The sequence below is a fragment of the Catharus ustulatus genome, chromosome 20 (assembly GCF_009819885.2).
Source record: "Catharus ustulatus isolate bCatUst1 chromosome 20, bCatUst1.pri.v2, whole genome shotgun sequence".
Taxonomy (NCBI): Eukaryota; Metazoa; Chordata; class Aves; order Passeriformes; family Turdidae; genus Catharus; species Catharus ustulatus.
Window position 1 is genome coordinate 8703821 of NC_046240.1, and position 21629 is coordinate 8725449.

The window sequence follows — 21629 nt, forward strand, 5'->3', positions numbered from 1 at the left end:
GCTTTGCAAAGGGGAGACTTTGAGCTCACAGCATAATAAGGTTTCAATGTTAAATCACCATAAAAAAATTCAGCATCATCATTTATCAGAGCAACACTCCCCTGTACAGCACAGCTCATGGTCACAGGCTGCTGCCAATCTTTTCACCCAACAAAGCTCAACCACAGATGGATCTACACATTTGCTGGTTGAAAGAATTGTTTAATAATTGATCATTGCTTGAAGCAATCAAAAAAGGGAAGAAGGCATAACATTCAGAAAGATGTAACATTCTAGTTGGAGTTGTCTTAAAAAAAAGAAATAATTACAGAAAATATTATTTCAAATATGTCTGAAAATATTCCAGTATGAAATAAAAATCTCTAAAAAGGAAAACAGTGCCCTATAAGAGTCTGCTATTTCTTACACACACACAGGGTGCTGGGTGATGGAGCCATTGCCTTGATTCAGCATTTCAGATACACACTTTAATAATTCTGAGTGTTGTACTTTACAATCCTTCAGAGAAAACCAGAACAACAATGGAATAACTTCAGTACAGTCCAAAGGGATTTAATGTAACCAATTTGAGTCAGTATCAAATATGAAGAAATTCTAACTAAAAATGCAATAATGAATAACTGCCCTGCATCACTGCTTGGCTCCAGGTTTTATGGATTGGGTCTGGTTTGGTTTGGTGAGTTTAACCCAGCAGCCAAGGGGACACAGAGTGGGAATCACTCTGAGCTTGACAGCCCACAAATCACCCACGACTGCAATGCAACTGATCCATGACCACTCCCAGGTGCAAATTCCCTTCACAGCACCCAGAGATGGCACATCTGCATCCCTTAATCCTGTCCTTTTTTTTGAAGGACATGAGGATTAGTCACAAATTGGCTGGAGAGCTCTGTGGGAAGAGCCAGCTGATGATGGACGCTTCGGGCAACTCACATCAAACAGCTCTTAGGGAAATTCCTGCCTGTAGTATATTGATACTATAAAACTGCAGAGGGATGAATGGAAGCCAGCCCTCAGAGGAACAGATTCCCAGCTGTATGAAAGATCAAGGTGTTAAAGACTTTCCTGAGTGCTTGCTCAGGGAGCTGAGACTCAAAGGCTGCACAAGAGCCAAGCAGGGGATGTAAGGCACACTGTGACATTGGGCAAAGTCAATTTGAGAATTTGATTTCTGGGCCATCAACTCAAAGGGCAGAAATGTTTGACAGAGGTGTGTTGTTGTAAGGAAAGCTAATGTCCCTGAGCTTTAACCCAGCTTCTAAAAACTACATTTAACAACATCTTGACTGTTTCAGAAAAACACAAATTCTGTCTCAGCAATTGTTTGTGCTATGGATCATACAAGGAAGCCTTTAGGGGAAGAATCTCTACATCCACCTCTATATTTTTACACCTTTCCTAGGTCTCTGTTATTTACCACAGCCAGGGGCAGCAGGCCATGCCAGAGGGACTTTGGTGGGACCAGGACTGCTCATCTTCTGCTCTTCAATGCCTGATCCAAAGCCTACTGAAATTAATGAGAACTTGGACAAGAATGCTTTTATGTGCCTAACTCGTGGGTTCAAATTGCCAGATTAAGACTCACAACCTGAAATTCTTTCTGCATTTAGGCATATTAGGTCCTTCTATAACAAAAAATGAAGCAGGGCTGATAATTTTCCATTAAAAGCAAGTAGAAATTATATTAGTACTCAGCACTAGTGTCACACATACTTGAAGCTTTTCTTCCTGTGACTAGAAACTGGGCAAGCTGGACTTTGCTCTAACTTTTATGCTATTATTTAGATAATTAATTTTGTGTGTTCCTTATTTTTGCTTTTAGACACCCATGCCTTTCTTCCTAGAGAAGGCATCATCCAAAGAATGCTGTGTCTATTCACTATTTGCCCCTTGATTTATCTACTGGCAAAATCCTCTATCTAAATGTAATGGCATAGCTAAAATCTTTTTGTTTAAATAACCTTCTTGTCCTTTTATCAGACACAATTTATTAGGAAAGCCCATCTGGCAAATCCTTTTGCTAGAGGAGCAAAACCTACCCTGTATTTGCAATACATTATTGCCAGGTGCAGAGTGATTTAAAAATAGCACTTCTGCCAACAGAGCAGAAACATCATAACCCGTGAGCTGAGCTTAGTTGAGAATAAAATATAAAATTACAATGAAATAACAGCCTCTGTGTGTGGGATATGTATTCGAACACAGCATTCTCCCAGGGTTTATAACTTAGACCACGAGTCAATGTGGTTATTGATGGAGTCTATTATTTATCATTTAGCATTTATTTACTTAACTTTCCTCACGGACGTCACGGGCATCAGAGGAGGAGTGGAAACGCCCTTTCCAGGAAGCAAACACAGCTCTGGGTTGTTGCAGTGCCTTGTCACAATTAATTCTGAGCTGCTACTTTGTACTGGGAGTTAAATCATGAAATGCATTTGTTGCCTACAGAAAACCTCCAAATCTGCCTGGCACACTTGCCCTCAGCTCTGCCACAATTGGAAGCTGCCAGTCCAGCCTGGAGCTGGCAGCACCTCCTTGTGTGTGCTGGGAGCCTGCATGGGACACCTTGGCAGCCTTGTCACCCTTCTGTCTCCCCTTGCTGCTTGTGTGGCCATTCCAGCACGGGCAAAGGTCCCCAGGCTGAGCCTGCTGCCAGAGGTGAAAGTGCTCCCTGCTTGTGCCATCCTGTTCTCTCCCTGCAAGTACCCAGATGTCCCTGAGACAGATCCTTCCTTCCTTTTAATGCCTGGATTAATTTTTTCAGACTCCTATGGCAATATCATGGTGCTTTTGAAGTGCAATCATTTTTTCCCTCTTTATGCTGAAGACCATTTTGTTTGATCTTGAATTTCAGAACCAATCATGGGTTTAATACCTGTCATCTGGCATTTCAGCATCAGCTGTAGTTGCTAGGTTTTGGATTTCAGCTTTTATAGCCAGGGCTCAGGAAAGATTTTTTGATATAAAGATGCTATCATAGACCTTTATGTGGTGTAATTTGTAAGGACTTAAAAAAAAAAAATCCATTAAATGGTATTTTCTGGAAGATCCAGCTAAATACTTAAGAACTGTAAATATTGGGACAGTTCTGAGGTGTTAAAATATAATAAACCAGCCAGCTTTTATGTAAACTCACATGGTGAGTAAGGAAAAGGAAATGTTCATACTTTTTTGTATCCTTCACTGAACTCCTGTGCTGACATGGTGCCCACACTCACTGGGGGGCTGAGGCAGCTGGATTATTTCAGCTACCATCATTTAATAATGTGACAGAGGTTTTGTTACTCTAAAGCACTTGGACAGGCCTAGGGTGGTCCTATCACAGAGCAGCTGTGCTAAAGGAGAAAAGCCAGCAATGGGAGAAGAAAACTGCAGCAGCTGCATGGAATCTGTTTAGAAGCAGCCTGAAAAGTTTGTTCCATTTGTCCATTGCTTTGTTATAAACAGGAAATGAAACATGGTTAATTCTGAGAACTCGAATATGTTTGCACTGAACGTTTTGCTCAGTGGCTCACAGCTACGGTAAATGTTTCATTTCATGAATGATTCACTGGAGGCCCTCACTCCTCAGCCTAGCTCAGCTTTGTTCTTTTCTATGTTTCAGACATATTTATCTGTCTATATAGCTGGTGATACATATTCATCAATGCTAAAGTCATAAGGAAATTACTTCATAAAATGTACAACTACTCTTACCAGGCTGGTACATTCTCTGTAAAGAAATACAAAATTCTGTACTCAATGCAATATGTGCATCCAGATTTGGAAACACCCCTGGCTCCTTGCAGACAAACAGGCAAACTTGTTAGCTGGGATCTAGGATCAACCTTTCTCCATTTAGAACCTCATATTTAAACTTCTTAAAAGTTAAAGGATTAGACTGCTTGTTAAAAAGTCCTGTATTTAAGAGGTGGCTACTTCACAATGGAGTTTGTAGATGGTCATGAAGGGAGGTCACCTGCTTTGGGATCCCTGAATTGCTGCAGTTTCATCTCCTCCAGCCTTGCACAAAGGCAGAAATCAGCTCAGCCCCACAACAGAACTGCACTCCCTAAGTTTAATATCTCACAAAGCTCTCTTCTGATGCACTATTGACCTGGAGATTTCAGCCCTGTGCACACTGCAGGTAAGCCCTTCACCCTTTAGGGAATCCCAATTACTTGGATGATTCTGTTCAAGAGATCCCTCAGTATTACTGGTAGAGGCTCCCTTAAAGTGAAGCAACAGCTCTCCTTAAGCCTCCAGCTAACTGGATTCTTCACTTTTCAATTTTAGTTAATATTTAGAAGGAGAGAAAGCAAATATGCACAAAGTTGAATTCAATCATTTTCCCTTCAGCCAGAACATTTTCGTAGAACACATTTCCTCTCTCAGCACCGGTGAGAATGAGCTGTTCAACTCAAATGGAATAGTATTCATATAAAGATTATTTATATATTTTGTCTTTTTATGTGTGAATCACTATTATGGAAATGAAAATGGAATCTGCTTTTAAGATTCATGTCAGGACAACAGAAAAACTCCTTTTTAGATCATAGGTGGGAGGACACAGTGGCTTTGTCCTTCTACCATCAGGCTCATAAGTCCCAGCCCAGAGAAAGTAATGTGTGAAGGCTTTAAATTATTTAAGCAACTCTCTAGTATGCAGTATTACAGCTAAATAATGACATTTGCTGTTAAATCTGAAGTATATTTTTAAATGAAGGGGAATGTAAAGAAAACTAAAGCTCAATTCTAAAAGCTGCCAAATGTGCTGACCCTGATAAAGAACTTGCTTTATTTTAAGCCTGTGAAAGAGCCACTGAAATGAAGAGATTACTGACATGCCTGAAGTTAAAACTGTACTTGTTGGCCTTTCTGGATGGGAGTCAGGACATTTATCCTGTAGGATCTAATTGTTAAATCCTGAGGATTGCACTTCACTTTTAATCTTTAAACTTAGTATCAGTTCAGATTACATGATCTAAAAGCAGCCAAATTGTTGTTATTAGTGCAACTAAAATACCTTTCAAAAGCTTACACTAACTGGGTTTATCTGAAGCTGCTCTTTGGGAAACACAAACCCTTCCTCATTTGCATAGAATTACTGTTCTGATTGAAAACAAACAGAAATTACATTTACAAACATCAAAAACCTTTTTATAGTCTCTAAATTAGGTAAGAGGCCTCATCAGAAATGGGAATTTAGCTTTATGTTCATCATATGTTAGCACAAAACCCCCATAGTTTATAAACTTCAGAAGATCCACTATTTTCAACTACTATTATTTCACTCTCAATTACAGCATGTGCACAGTTAAATACTAAAGGTGTTCTAACTGCTCTGTATGAATTCTGAAACACAATTTGGAAGTCAACAGAAAAATCATCCATCAGGACAGAAAAAAAACAACAGATGCTGGGCTATTTTTGTTGTTTAAACCCATATAAAATTCCATTTCGCTTGGAATCAGGTCTTTAGATTTGTCTTTGAAATAGCAACACAAAGACTCTGAAATGCTTTTCTCCTTTAAGATGAGCCTGTTTTTCTCTGTCAGGAGATTAATCATAGAGAAATTATGCTTAACAGTTGGCTATTAAAAATGAGCAGGAAAGTTGCAAAACTGGTTGTCACCTTTGTGTTTACAGTTCTGAAGTACAGAGATTGAGATGAAAAATCTCACAGGATTTCTTTAAAGTACAGTCAAAAGCTGACCTGTTCCATTAGCAGCTCACTCCTAAATGGAGCCAGAAGCCGTGGAGCTCAGATAAGATCATGGGACCAATAAGCTGTTTCATGAGGCGTTATATAATTTTTGGTACTAAACACATGGGTTTCATTATCTAAGGAAAGTAAGAAAATTACTTTTAATTCTACTGTAGGCTCAGTTTTGGTTTATGACCCGTACATAACATCCAAAATAGGTTCTATATAAATGGAAGATAACAAGTACTCAACTTTTTTAGTCCCAAAATCATGTCTCCTATAGTATAGAAATATATTCCTTGGCAAGTCCTCACTTTCTATCCTAAAAATGATTATGTAGTCTCGTTTTAGATACTTAAACAGCTGCCATACTCACTGCCAGCTATGAATATAGACTTGGCTCCAGAGGCAAATCATATCTCCAAAATTAAATGCGAGCACAGATCCGATCATTCCTCTCTAGCTGCTTGTTGTGAACCGTCATTTATCAACTATGAGATTAAAACATTGAGACCTCATCTTCATTTGCATGGTGGCTGCTGATTTCAAACAGTGAATTGCATTGACCTAGAAGAAGCACACTCTTCAGAGATGTGCTCCATCAAATATACATGGGAGCAATTTCCGAGGGAATTTTCAGAGTCACTCTGCCTGCTGCCATTGATGCTTTTTGGCAGATCTGCTGCAGTCTGCAGTGTGCTTCAGTCCCTCTTGGTCTTGTGTCATTGTTCCCTTCGAGCAACTGTGCATCAGCCCCTTGTCACTGCAGCACATTTGTCCTTTGCTGGGCTTGGGCACTTTGCAGGACTCACTGATGAGGGTGGGATGCAAGTAAGGACAGCAGGGGTGTTTGAAAGTGCTCAGATCTGCAAACTCTTCTCTGAGATGCATAATACAAAGGAAAGGCCTTTTCTAGTTTGGACTAATTCAGTTGAATATCAAAGGTCTGGTACAGGATGTGTTCTGTTAAGAGTAGGAAAGCATTTCAAAGAATCATCTGGAAAAGAAAATGTTGGGCAATCTAGACAGAGAGGCTGCTGTCTGCTTCCCTTGTGACCAAAGCCTCTTGCAGTATTACTGACCAGCAAGATTTTATACAAAAACAAAAAGGTTTGGATTCCTATCCAGGCTCTTTTAAAGCATCTTACCTTCTCTTCCTCATCAGCTCACAGCCAAGCTGCCTCTTACCTCTGATTCCTTGTAATAGCGCTCGGGAATCTCATCGCTGGCAATATCAATAAAGCAGACTTCTCGCTCCAAATCTTTAGCTTCTTTGTCAAAAATCTGCAAGAGTTCAAGAAATTCAAGGCTGTTACAGAACAACACCCTGACAAAATCCACCTGGAGTAACTGTTACAAGCAGTTTCAATGACTCGTGCAACAGAATGTATTTTAGGCTTGTGCCTGAACAGCTTTGTGTAAAATACTTGAGTTTTTGCAGGAACACGGTCATGTTCTCCACCCTACTGCTCACATCATGTTCAGCACTTTCTGCTCCCACTGATGTTCTTCCTTGGATTTTTTTGGAATGGAGACTTTGGTTACAAACAGTAAAGTCAGCAATTTGGATTGGTTTTTCAATCTTTGTACTAGAGTCTGCCACTGTGTAAAAAATCCAACTCTGGACTCGAGGTGTTTTCACCCTCTAAGGACTACAGCAATGTGCAGGTGCTTGCTGGGAACACTCAGTCTGAGCTGTTACACTGAGAATCAAAATTTTGGTTGAACTGCCTCAGTGGAAGCTGCAAGCTCCCTTCAACCCATCCAGGCACACACATTCCAATCCTTTAGGAACTCATTTGGAACAGCAAGCCTGTTCTATGCAAGGCAAATGGAGATATTTTGAAAATCCAGGTCATTTGCAGCAGCAGTGCAGTATCCTTCTGTGCCTGTGTCCATAATTTAATTATTTAGGCATCTCAGTGACCCATGTGACTTACACTGTGTCTGCAATACATTTCCCTCATGATTCTGAGACTTGGAAACAGTGCTGAGCTAAAAGGCTACCATGAATTAGTGCCATGAAATTCAGGGAAGTTGTGCATCCTCTGTCAGGATCAGTAATAAGCTCACAACGTGCTTTTTCCCTTGGGGCACAATGTTCTATAGCTGACATTTCCAGGAAGAAAATATTTTTTTGTTTCCATTCTTTTTTTTTTTTTTTTTTTTTAATAAATGCAGTGAATGCTCTCTTGATTTAATTAAATTCTGGAGGAACAGTTAAAAATACAAAATGCCAGCAACTCTTTAGTAACAGAAATGCTACTTCAATATTTCTGAAAGCATAGGAGCTGCCCATTTAAAGCATTCAAAAAGAGCAATGGACTCCAGTGAACACAGGAACCAGCTGGAAGGAAGAACATTGCTCAGGAAATCATCTTTCAAATACAGGAAAAGCTGAAGTTTGACTCTACAATTTTAACTTGTCTTGGTAATGAATAGAACAGGCAACACTGAATGCTCACTGAGCTGGATGTAATATGTTCACACATCTGAAACTGCAGAAGAAATGAGAAACTCCAACCTGGTTTTATTTGTATTATTATCCTTCTCCAGTCATTGTTTTGCAAAAAAAATATGTTGATTATTTGAACAAATTGGAACTGGGAAGCCCTTCTCCTGTAGTGCTCCTTCTCTGAATTGGGTACATTGACATAAATTACTTCTGTGTTCATATACATAATATAGGCTGCCTTTTCTATGCTTCCTTGGTTGTTTTTTTCCTAAACAAATCCAGAATTACAGAGCAGCCCCTGATGAAATCAATTGAACTATTTCTGGAACAAGACGCATTTCACCATAATCTCTATAAAATACTGGAAATTGCCCTTAAATGGACATTACCAGGTCAGCTGAGGCTTTGAATCTGTCCATGTTTTAGGTTCAAGCCCCATAAATTCAAGCCCATGCAAATCTCTGCCCATTTGCAAGGACCTAAATGGAAATTATTATCCAGTATCTTATCCAAAGAAATGTGCCCTGCTCTGTCCCAGGCTTGATCCACATATTTCACCTCATATGAAAATAGTTCTAAATTCCATTTCTTTCTTTAAAATGCTGTGATGGAAGTGGGGATGACAGATGCCTTTGCCAATCTGTCAGAACCAGGAGGAATTTTTCAACCATTTCAACGATGCCTTATTTGCTGCCAAGGCTGTCTCTGACCATTTCCTTTATTCCAAAAGTTTGCTGAATGACGTTCTCACTTCACTTTGCCAGCAGAACTTGTTGTCTAATCATTTATGCTTCTCCCTTTCTCAGATTGTCCTCACAAGATTTGCAGCTAGAGATTTAATCTTCTCATTCTATCAGCAGTAGAAAATAAGAAGTCATTAGAGAACAAGACTGATTTCTTTCTTAGCTCTAATTCTCTTACTGCCTCTCCTAGCCACAGAATCTTGGATTGCCTGAAACCCTGTAGGGAGGATGGGTTTATTGTGGTTGGGATCAAAGAGACTAAAGCAAGTTTTAAAGGAAAAGATTAAAGGCCACAAAAAGAAGCATAAGGCTCCCAATCTGTGCAACTGTATTTGCAAATGTGCAGAAGCTGAATGGTTAGAACAATCTGTATCCTTAAGAAGATGATGTAGAAAGACAGAATATTAGATATTATATTGCAAAAAACTGGACAGGCTTTACATTTGGAAGCCAAGTAATTAATTGAGATTAAAATACAATCAAATGGAAAACAAAAAGCAACATTCAGACTGAAGTGGCCTTTTTGCTGTGGGTTTTGGTTTTATTCTGGGGGCAATAAAGTGACAGCTTTTACAACAGACATTTTTATACTTCCCCTCCCTAAGAGGAATGAAAACTCATTTCCACAGAATGACAGAAAGTGGGAGAAAGGTTTCAACTGGGTCTTCTTTATGATTATCAATTTTTTTCTTCTGGTGAAAACTAAAAGGCCAAAATAACTAAAAAAACCCCCAAAACAACAGCAACAAAATAACCCCAAACCAACCAACCAACAAAAGTCAAACTCAAGCAATCAACCGATCAGAAACCAAAAGAGAAGTACACAAAACCCCCTCAGGCAGGTGATTCCAGAACTTCAAGAAAGACAGCTCATACAGGATACTGCAGAAATGTAAGTCCTGGTGAACTTAAATTTCATTCCTTTGTTTCCCTCCTGCCCAAGGACGTGTCCTGGCACATCCTTTGCTAGCGGCTTCCCTTCTGCTAGCCACAGTCAGAACAGAAAGTCAGGTTAGGATATCATGGGAAATTTAACACCCTGTTTTCAACAAGCTTCAATTTTATTCAGATGTAGTTAATCTAAAATGTAACTTTTATGGCCAATCTTCACAGCTAACCTGGGTTGGATATAAACAGCATAAAGGCAGTTTCTGCTGAATGCATTGATGCCATCCACACTGGCAAACTCCTCACTCATCTGCACCACCAGGACTCACAGGGTCACATCTGTGCCTCTGGCTTGGCTTTGTTTCATAATACATGATTCTCTCTTGTGATGTTTGTTTTCCACCTTCAAGAGCAAAGGAACCATCTGAGGGATTACCAGCTGGAAAGGTGTTTGGCTCTGTCATTCCTACAAAATGTTTTTTTTTTCCAGCCTAAACACGGGGAGTTTGTGGTCAGAAGCTGTAGAGAGACAGCTAATTCATGGCAGGGCTGTAATTGTGGTAAGGACTGCAAGAATAATCCTTTTATTCTTTTAGAAAAATGTACAAAATACACTCTCCACCTTGAAATTCTCATCTGTGCAGATTTCCATGGCCAGAACCACTGGCTGCTCCCTGGTGTGTTGCTGCACACCTTGAGCAGGTTGTGTCACCTGCTCCACTGGAACTCTCATTTTTTTGAAGCCATGCTCCAACCTCAGCTACTTCCAAATTCCCTAATTTTCTTTAGAGATTTATTTGGGCAGAGATCACAGGAACTGACCAATTTTACACCTGTTCACGGGATAAAAATATTTATGTGGACACACATAATTGGGAGCAATTTTTTAATGGAAAAAGATGGAATTTCTCTTTGAGAAGAGAAAATTTGGCTCCCTGAACTGGCAGGGAATATCCCTGTGTGCCACAGAGCAGGAGAGGCAGTTACATATTTATCTGCTCCTTTTGATCTCCATGTCACGACTCCCCTATTATTCCATCCCTTATGAAATATCTCATTAAGATTTGTACTTTCTGGACAGAGAACTGGATTTTTATGTAATTATGTCAAAGTAGCTGTGCTTCCAAGACCGCAATAGACCATCTATAATATTTACTGGGATTAGTTTTTTAAAGTCACATCTAGTTCAAGTGCCAGATTTACTGACTAACTTCAGTAATTCATTTCGAAAAATCAAAAAGTAGAGGCACAATCATATCACTTGTTCACACTCTGTCAGTGTGGGCCTTGTCATATGTTCTGTGGTAGCCATATGTGCTTGGGACATACGAGCTGCAGTTCAATAAAGACAGCTCTTCCCTCAGGAGGAATTTCGGACTAACCTTTCCACTGTCAGCCTTTATCTTTTCAGGCTTCTTGGGAGGGGGAAAAGCTTCACAAAATCATGATTTTTTCATTGCACATTATGGGATACTCAGTACCATCATATAGGAAAAGTCCAGGTGCAAATAAAATCACCCTAAAAGTGTCCCTTGCTTTGACTTTGCCATATTTTGAGCGATGCCCAGCAATCCTTTTGACAGTTCCCAGAATGAGATCCTGTGGTGCAGTGAGGCTAAACCAGGGCACAGCTGAATCCTTTTCAGCTGAAATCAGTGTTTCATGGCAGTTGCCTTAAATAGTGAATTTACATTTAATTTCCATGTGCTATATTCAAGTTTGTTACAACCTAGTTCCACATTACTAAGATGGGAGACAGAAATAGAAAAAAAAACCACCCTAAACTCAACCAAATTAGAAATGGATTTTCTTGGTAGCTGCCATACTTAAAATTTATTTTACTGTAGCTTCATAATCAAGATCCAGCCACTGAGTTTTCCAAAGAAAAATGTTATGCTACAAAGAGCAAGGCACTGGAAGTTTTACATACAGTGAATTTTCATTATTGACAACCTTTGAATTATTTGACAAGCTGTACTTTTTTTGCTTTCCCCAGACACCATCAGATGGCAAAAAAATCACTGCCCAAATATCAGCAGCAATTAATTCTGTGACTAAAAAACAAAACAAAACAAACCAACAGAAATCTAGCAAACATAATGATCCTTGTGCAACAAATGGGAAAATTGAATGTCTCTGTGATTCAGTGATTTGTTTGAGCAGAGCTGTCCCCACTCTGCCTTTCCTGTACGTTCAGCTGCTTTAGAGACATTTTCCCCAGAGTGACACGCAGGGACAGCATGTGTGACATGGCTGGGCATTGATTACAGCAGCACTGCAGCCATATGGTGGGTCCCTGTAATCAACACAGCTGATTGTAATGCACAGTTGGTGCATTCCCCACTAAAAGGAAAAAACCAAAATGTGTGTCTGTAGTGCTCACTGAAATAGTAAGAAAAAGAGATGGGAAAGAAGTGAAAGCAAGAGGACAGTTTGAGTAATTTAGTTCTTTGTCACACAAATACTGAGCAGTCAATGGACTGTTGAAAGAAAATACCTGCCCAAATAAAAAAAGAGCTTGAGGAAGTCTCCTCATGGAAAGCACACACCCAATTTATTGACACTCAAGCAGTAACTCCCACCCTCCTGCCCAGATTTCTACCATTTCAGTCAGTAGATACCTGTGAGGATTCTCTCAGATGTCCCTTATGTTTTTAATATTCAGAATACAGACTTTATCTATCTATATTCAAATTCCCAAAGTGCTAATTTTGTTTTGGGAGAAGGGTGTGATTACTGTGCCCTTTACACTGGTCTGTGCCCACTGAGCTGCTGGCTGTGAGGATCTGCACTTCCCCTGCCCAGCACTGCCCAATGCCACCCTGACCAAAGGAAGAAACTCAGGATACAAAGGGAAGCAATATTTTCATAGACTCTCCAAAAGCCACCTCCCATGGCATTTACACCTCACAAATCATTCAAATTTTTTAAAATTTAAAATAAAAGTAAAATCAAAATAAAATTTATCTTTAAGATGTTGACGCTTAATTTAAAAGATCTGCAAGAGGAAACACTGTCTGGTCTGACTCACTGGTCCAGTTTCTGACAGCATTAATGAAGCTGCAAGGCTGCAAGGTAGCAGGGACAATATTTGATGTACTCACATGTTCATCCAACACTGGCTCTGTTTTTCTAAGAACAGAGTTGCCATGGAACATCTACAAGGGATACATCAAAATCAGCTGCTCTGAGCACTGAAATCACAGCTCGGTGGATTTATGGTTCTGCACTGTTACACAAGGTTACCTAAATAAAGGCATTTATTATCCATTGTTCTTTCTGTCAGTGTTTATATTTGTGCAAGTCAACTGCAAACTTTAACAGATTGGAACAAGAATGCTTCAACACATTTAAAATAGAATGATAATGAAGTCTAAGACACAGAAAAATCAGGTTCCAGAGCAGATATCATCTTTCACCAGTATCATTCCTATCTTCCATCATGTCAAATGGGAAGGAAAATCAGTAGGAACTTTGCATCAAGATATATTGCAATAATTATGTAGAATTATACCAGACAATACAACATATTAAATAAAATAATTCTAATAACATTCCAGCCTACCAAATGAAGGAACCCAAGACCATTTGTATTGCTTTCTTCCATGGATCAGTGGAATTAGTTTTAGTATCCTTATGTCTAAATATAGCTTTTCACAATCAAAATCTGCTTTATCAGACAACATGGAAATGAAGAATAGATGAGAGTGCAAAGATTTCAAAAAACCTGCATGATCTAAAAAATAGATTGAGAAATAGCTGAGTTAAAATCAGGTTTTTATTATTGCCCTCATTACTGTAACATTAATATTCATTCAGTCTATTTTGCATGACAACTGCAAAATTTACAGAAGTATTTTTTGGATTAATTATTTCTTCATCAGACAGGGCTGATAGTTGCAATGAAGGAAAATACAGTGTATCTATGGAAATCTATAGGAATGGGTGCTATGCCTCCTGTTGTTTCCTACCCAGACAAATAGTGACATTTAATCTAAACTTGTCTGACACAAAGGGGAAATGCACTTTGCAAGTTTTTAAGGGAAGTTTAAGCCTGCCCATTGAGTAATGGAAATGAGGTTGACTCCTAGTTCCAAGGTGTTTGGATTAACAGAAACCTCTCCATATTTAGGAACCTTCCAGCATTTCAGTGCTGTAGCAGCCATGTCTGTGGTCCCAGATAAAGATCATGGGAACACAAAAACGTAGATCTTCCATTGGTTTATTGTGTTCACACCAGGGAACTGCACAGCTCTCAGAATTACAAAATCAGGGAAATTAGGGCTGGAGTGCAACCCTCAATTGAGCTGCTCTTTCTCCTCCTCAGTTCAAGTAGGGGTCAGTGAAATCTCTTAATCTAGGCAAACACTGGCTTAGCCTGTGACTCAGGTGCTGCAACAGAAAGCTAATATGACATTACCCCACTGGCACTCTGGTAAAAATGACATTGGAAGAGCTGGATTCAAGCAGAATAGAGTTTCTTTGATTTACATCACTGGAGTATCCCGCCTCTGTGCCACTTTCATCTGAATTCCCTGGCTGGATACTGTTCAGGGCTTGATTCACAGTATTTTAGCCACAAGCTGACACATTGAAAGAATTCACTCTGCTTAAAAAGCTTCAGTTCTTCCTCTGTCAGACAGCAGCCCAGATCATGTCTGCTCACTGCTGACATTACAAAGCACCAGAAAATTAGTCTGCACCCTCCCAAAACCAAAGGTGTGGGTTTGCTCTGAATAAAAGTGCTGCCAAAAAGCAGAAGTGAACATTAAAAAGTGCATAAATTACAAAATGTTCATCTAGTTGGTAATGTAACCTTCTTTCTAACTCTCTCACTGATCTGGCTGACAGTAGCAGTGACTGAGTGGTTGGTATCTCGAGGTTAATAGATGATCCCTGTCATGTTCCCAGTAGGAAAGTGTCTGCATGCCAAGAGCATTATTCCAAATTCCACCTTGTTCTTGTACATGTAATTATTCTGCCATAAGCAGTGCAACAGCTGTCAGCCTCATGAACAGGCAGCCCCAGGGGGCTGAGGGAAATGCACCTCCCACCTTGAGGACAGAACACCTTCCTCTTACCAAAGCTGCTGGAGGGACACCCCAAAACACTGGGAGGCTGTGCTCAGACCCTTTAAAATCGGCTTTTTCCTTTTCAAGGATAAGTTCAAACTCCCATCATTGGGTCTCTATTGTATGGATAAAATTTCCAGACCTTTAAATTTTATTTCATGCCTACGAGAAATTTCTTCCCGTAAGTCTGCAGCCAACGCATACCAAAGTGAAACAGGGAGAAACATATTTGTGTATGAACCCAAGGGTTCAATCTTTACCTGCTGGGCTTTATTGAAAGATTTTTTTTTTTGCAAGGTGTATGGCTCTGCTTTGCTATCTGCACAACAAAGTCTGACTGACCCCCTGCCTTCTGCTCCTGAGCCTCTCTGATCAGCAGCTGCTGGCTACTCATTCCCACCCTTCCTCTAAAGAGATTTTACATAGTTAATTGTCCTTCTCATCTCTAAGCTCTAACTCTGAAAATTTTTAACTTCGTGTGACTGCCAAAAGCACTGCCTGAGTGCCCAGCCATTGTTCCCCCTGAGCTGCTCCCTGAGATCTCTCATCTCTGACCATTGTTGAGTTTCCTGTTTGTTCTTCCTGACACCTCCTTGGAATTCAACTCCCTTTATTTAGAGATAATAATGTAAAACACAGAAAGTGGAATACAACCCCCCCAGTCATATTTTATTTACTTTTCTATAAATGTTCATTACAACTAAATTCACATATGTAAATTATGTTGTGTTTAGAGAAGGAACAAATAGAATAGAAGGGGCAGAAAGGAAGTTGTGTACACAGATCTTTCATCTCCTGCTTCTTCAGAGGTAACTCCTCTACAGCTGCTCAAAACCCAGGGAGGGCCAAAGTTTGATGGGGCCTTTTTCTGTGTCCAGACCCTGGACACAGACTGTGGTTAACAAAGAGGATTAAATCAACTTTTGCACAAGGTGTCATACTTACACTGTCATTGCTTCCTTTGTTGTCCTCATATTTTGTCTCTATATGAATGGAGAACTTAGGCAAAAACGAACACTGCAACAAAAGAAAAGTATATTTAACACAAGAAATATGCCTTGCTTCATCAGCTGACACTTCAGATCCCTTGTGGTATCACCTTCCTGTTTTTTTTCAGGTTACTTCAAGGAAAAGAGTAAATGTGCACAGAATGTAAACCTGACAGGTTGGATGATTCTGGAGGGATCCAGAGATCATATCTGAAAGCTGAAAATTATAATGAAGATATAAATAAATCAGTATAAGCAGTCTGGAATAATTAGATGCAATGGTTTTCATGCTCACTATGCCCAGGAGTATGAATGTCCTGAATGTCTTGTAAGAAATTCAATTCACTAAGATCTTGAGAGCAACTCAATATCCCTCATTATAGATCAGTCTATCCCTCATACAGAAAAACTCAAGGACACTTCACCAGATGCAGGTCCTGACCAAACAGACAGCAGTGCTTTCATATGTGAGGGCTTTTTCTTAATTTTCAATGAGAAATTAATTTTAGCACGATTTCCTATTAATGAAATTAAGATGGATTATAAGCCCCTATGAAAATTCCTTTATACTAAATCCAAATAAATCTTGAGATAATAATAATAAAAAACCCCAACATTTTCCTGTTAAAGATTAATATTCTGTATCTACATGGGAATAAATTTATTTTTCTGAGGATTGCTTAACTTAGTTGGCTTATGAAGACCAGAATTTGCAATACTAGGCAACATAATCCCATCATAATAAATATTTCAAATATATTTTCTTTATCATTTCCCAGTTCTTTGTTCAAAGCAAGTTTTCAGATAGGCAGATAGAGCAGCTGTCTAACCAGCTCTAAATGACACAAGTTCAGCATCTTTCCTATTAGTCACCAAGGCTCTCCTTGCATTAACTGCCAGCTCCTTGTGTGATGCATCACTAATCCCCCATGGCAAATGACTCTTTGATGGGCTGTACACACAGGTTATACAATGAGGATGTTTGGATGCCTCAGTGTTCACACTGCTGCTGGTCCAAGTTCAGGCTTGAAAACATTCACAGAGTTGTTCTAAGGGAGGGGCTGGTGAGTAAGGGAAGAGGGCATTTAGGGGGCCAGGTGTAGTGCAACAACTGAAATGAGAAAGCAGCTCCTTGGAGACTGCAGCAAATGCATCCCTCCTTCAATGGGTGTCACCCAACAAGTCATTGTTCAGTCTTCTGATCACAGGATGCCCACCATCAATAAGCACATCTAGAATCAATCCTTGTCAAAAAAATGAGACAGATTCCTCAAAATAAGGTTCTGGTGCCATGGAAGGCCAAACCCTCTTCGTGCTGTTGATGTGAAGCACAGCTGCAGTTTCAGAGGGAATTATGAATAAAGCCAAATGCCAGATTTCCCTTTTACCTTGGTATTAAAGAAATGCCTGCTATTTTCAATCACTGTCCAGAGGTTGCCAGCAATGGGTCAGGTCATGACACTGAAATGTCACCGTTCCATATACTGAACATGAGGCTGCATTGGGATGCCTGTAGCAACTCAACAAGCCACTGCTTGAGTCTAGTTGTTGATTCCTGTGACCCAGAATCTAAACTCTAATTAAAACAAGAGCTCTTCTAAACTTGTATTTCAAAAAGAAACATTAAGAAAAGCCCAAGGATCCTTAGAATAGCATATAAGAATGGTGCCATTTACCTCAAGCCACCCCATTAGAGAGCCACTTTCTGTAAAGCCACCCACAGGCAGCCTCCCTGTGTGTTTAGTATGAAGAAGAGAACTGTAACAACCTAATTTGAGATTATAAATGGTAACATGGGTTTACCCCAAATGAAAATTCAAATTCACCAGAAAGTCCTCCACCGCAAAAGTCTCCCTCAGAAACTCAACTGGCTGGCAACCACTGCTCCAGGAGCTGTGGGGGGTCTTGCTGCCTTACAGGAACACTTAGCAGGGTCCAAATTTTTGAACATTTCACAGAATGTGTCTCATGATTCATCAGCTGCACTCTGACTAATTGGCAGACGGCTCTGGCAGAACCAGAAAACTGTTTATGCATCATTCAAAAGACTATTATTCATCATGTAAAAAGTTGGGTTTTTCCCCTCAAGTGGCCACATATTTACTTAACTGGGGATTAAAATTGTTATGCAACAGTCAGAACCAAACTAGGGAGTGAATAGTAGGTAATAAACCTTTTAGTAGATTCTTGTTTTCTTCTGAGCACCACTCCCTTTCTGTCTGCCTCCTCTGGGGGCCGTGTTCTTCCAGCACTGACCGGGAGGCGATCGATCCCGAGCATGCACAGGAATGCACAGGGCACTCTTTCCAGCTCTCTGTTTCACTACCTAGCTCTACAGAATAATTCAAAATAATTCTTCAGTCACAGTGTCTTCAATGATAAGGTGTCTGTGTAAAGCTCTCAAAGGAGGCATCTTAGGTATTGTCACCTCCAGATTTTTTAGATGTCCTATAAACTCCTTTAAAAATTGTTATACCCCAGCACACCTGTCACACTCAAAAACAAGTAAGGGGAATATTCAGGGGTTTTTTTTTGGTTTTTCAAAACTTTCTATATTTGGCACCTCAATTTTGGAAGAACCAGGAGAGGTTCCAGAGAGCACCCAGTGCAGTAACAGGAGTGTGGCAGTAATTACCAGCCATGAGCAGGGATATTTCCATGTTAGAATGAGGGGAATGAAAGCAGCATATGGAAAGCACAGCCCACAGTTGTGTTTGCAATTCCCTACACATAACCTCTTGAAAAATGAAAGGCCTATTTTTAGCATGATGATTGATTAGCGTTGCCATAGCAATAAGCAACACTTACAAGAACAGGGTAGAACCTAAGTGTGCCAAAACACTTGCCAAAGTCTTAAAGAGACAGTCAAATACACACAGGGTGTGACAATCATTTAATGGAGAGGACTGTCAAATTAGCCTTTCCTAGTAATTACACCTGATGTGGTTGTGGGAATTACTGGAGTTGTCAGCAAATATCTTGGTCTGAGAGAGGTTTCTTCACCCTCTGGAGCCTGCTTTGTGTGAGCAATGCCAGTTCATCAATACTGTTACAGCTGGTTTCATTTTCCATGTGGTTTCTGCCTGCAGAATGTTCAAAGACCTGCTAGAAACCTCATCCTTGCTCTTTACCTCTCCTGCTCCTTGTGAATATTAATCCACAATCCTTGGCAGTTATTTCTGTACAGTAAAAATTAATCCCACTTTTTTTTTTCTCAGCAGGAGAAGCATATTTCCCTAAATCTTAACATAAAAGCCCAGAAGGCAGACATTTCATGTAAATGTTCTCGCTCATCTTCCACCACTTCTCCAACTGATGATTTTTTTCCTGTGGTCACATATGCATTATTTTGACAACACAGGTGGAACAGGATTCTTTAGAGAGTGATCACCATGGACAGCCATCTACAAAGAACAGTGATGGCTACAACGAGGTGAGAGTATTCAAGAAAATGAAATATTTTCCATAGGGTAACTTCCATATATCACATCCTTTAAATTCAAAAATTTTGGGCACTATTTTGGTACTCAACAGCACATTTCTTTATTGAAGATCAAGAACCTGGGAAATGGAAATGGAGTCTCAGTTTTGTTGTAAGCAACAAAGGGGATGTGGGACTGTGGGGTGATGGAAGGTGGAATATTCAATGTTTTTTGGAAAATGAACAATGGGGAGTTATTGACTCAGACTGTTCTGCATGTGAGCCCCCAGAGCTGCTGTGTGGTCAGGTAACCCAGGCACAAAGCAGCATCAATCAGGGTGACAAGGCTGGAAGAGAATAGACGGAAAGGGCTGGGCAGGGTGATGGCATTTGGAAGATGTGACTCAGTGAGAGGGAGGAGAATTTGGAAAGCAAGATAAGCACAGGAAGGTGGCAAACAGCAAACAAAAGTGTTGTTGAGTGGAAAGGAAAAGAACAATGCAAAAACAGGGCTTGAAAATAAACAAGGGATCAAAACTCTCATAAACAAGCCGAGAAAGAAAACCACTGTATGGTATACAATAACCTGGAGAATGAACAATTACTAGTAAGTTGCCTCCAACTGCTATAAAATTCTTATCTCTGGCTTTGCCTTCCCTTAGGATCTCTTTCTGTGATACATGGGAACAGTAACCTGCTTATTGAAGAAGAGAGAAAGTGAAAAGCAGCATGGGCAAGTGGAAATGACAGTGCCATCCATCAGAGAGGGGGCTGGATTGCTTTGGAATAAGCCAGTACTGGAAAAGGGGGAATTCTCCCAAGCAGTTTAAGTTACTTGTTTCAATGGAATTAAGCTATTAAATGAGAATTCAGGTTTGCAGCTCTCAAAAAATGTATTACTTTTTTTCTCATAAACACCACAGAGGTCCTTCCTTTTGCTAGAGCCTCTAAGGGAAATAAATCTGTGTTTTCCTGGACACCAGCGAGCCACTTTTCTGCGTTGGGGGGTAAGATGGAGGATGCTGGTGGTAACTTTGCATTAGGCTCTAATCCTGCAGTACAAATTCTGCTGCATTTTTGATGCAGACTTTTCAAATCCTCAAACTGCAGAAAAGTTTCAGCACCAAAGAATGAGGGGTTACATCCAAATTTCAAGGGCTGGTAATTAGATTAAGAGAACACAGGAAAAAACTCTACAGCAATGTTTATCTGAAACAACTGTTTTCCTTCTCAAGTCATCTCATCATAAAAATAACAATACAAAAGACATTCCTTCCAGATAATTTACTTCATGGATAAACCAGCAGCTAAGTGAAGCACAAAACATGCCTGTTCTCAAAAGTAATCAGAAACCAGCAGGTCAGTAATGGACCATTTAGCAGCTCTCACTCTGGGGCCTTGACACATACCAGATGACATAATTTTATTTTCCTCAGTCATTTGCTGTAGAAGAATAAATGTCATTGTGATAAATCATCAAAGGAATTGTTGTCTCCTGCTTTCTGTTCCATAACTGTTTTTCATAAATATTCTGGATTTATATTCTATTCATAAGGATATTTGGGACACTGGCAAGTTGAAGGAATGTTTCTCCTCCTTGTGAGCAGACAATGTCATTTTAATGTTTGTTTTGTCTATATGATTGTGAAACCAACAATTGTCCATAAATTGTGCAAAAAAAATTATCCAGCTGTTTTTAAACTTCAGCCCCGAACTGAAATATTGCTAACAACACCAAAGCTGTTCAGGTCAGGTGGCAAATCTATTTGAACTGATCCCTAGAAAACACTTGAAGAGTTTGATTAAATTCTCTTTGTATTTTTCCTAACCACCTTCTACTCCAGCTTGAGAGCTAAACTTTGGCTCATTTTCAGTGTACTCCAATCACATGAAGATTTTGTACCATGGTTTAGTCACCAAACATTCATGATCTGATTATTTGTTTGCTTGAGGCTCCTCTTTTTTTTGGTCCAGAATCTCCACTGTCACTTGAGCAGCTTGAATGGATATTTGCTCTGTGCTGTTTATTTTCTAACAATATCCCAATGCAGGTAAAGAAACTTAGTTCTGTGCAATTCTTTTTCGTTTGGTTTGCAATAGACACAAGTTTGCTTTCTAGTTAATTATTTCTAATCTTGCTGGGCAACCTCAGAAATAAAAATAACAAAGCCTCCTGAAAGTTCAGTTGTTCTTGCCGCTGTGAATAGCATAAATATTTTCCACTAAACATACTTATTTGCAAAGGCTGTGATAAGCTGGCACACAAAGGGTTGTTGAGAGCTGCAAAGCATCTTGTCTCCATCTTTCAAGAGAAAAAGGCTCCAGCCCCTGACTAGCAAAGGAATTCTTTCCAAAGCCAGCAGCTAACAGCA

The 21629-nt window shown here is 39.8% G+C and overlaps 1 protein-coding gene across 3 annotated transcripts in view; it reads right to left on the reverse strand.

Annotated features, from left to right (window-relative positions):
* PITPNC1 (phosphatidylinositol transfer protein cytoplasmic 1) overlaps positions 1-21629 on the reverse strand; it is a 77322-nt gene that overhangs the window by 11639 nt on the left and 44054 nt on the right. For all 3 annotated transcript variants that reach the window (XM_033076639.2, XM_033076638.2, XM_033076640.1), the window contains exons 5-6: positions 15793-15864; positions 6878-6973 (exon numbers count right to left, since the gene is read on the reverse strand). In XM_033076639.2, coding sequence (XP_032932530.1) covers positions 6878-6973; positions 15793-15864 — 168 coding nt within the window. The remainder of the gene's footprint in view (positions 1-6877; positions 6974-15792; positions 15865-21629) is intronic.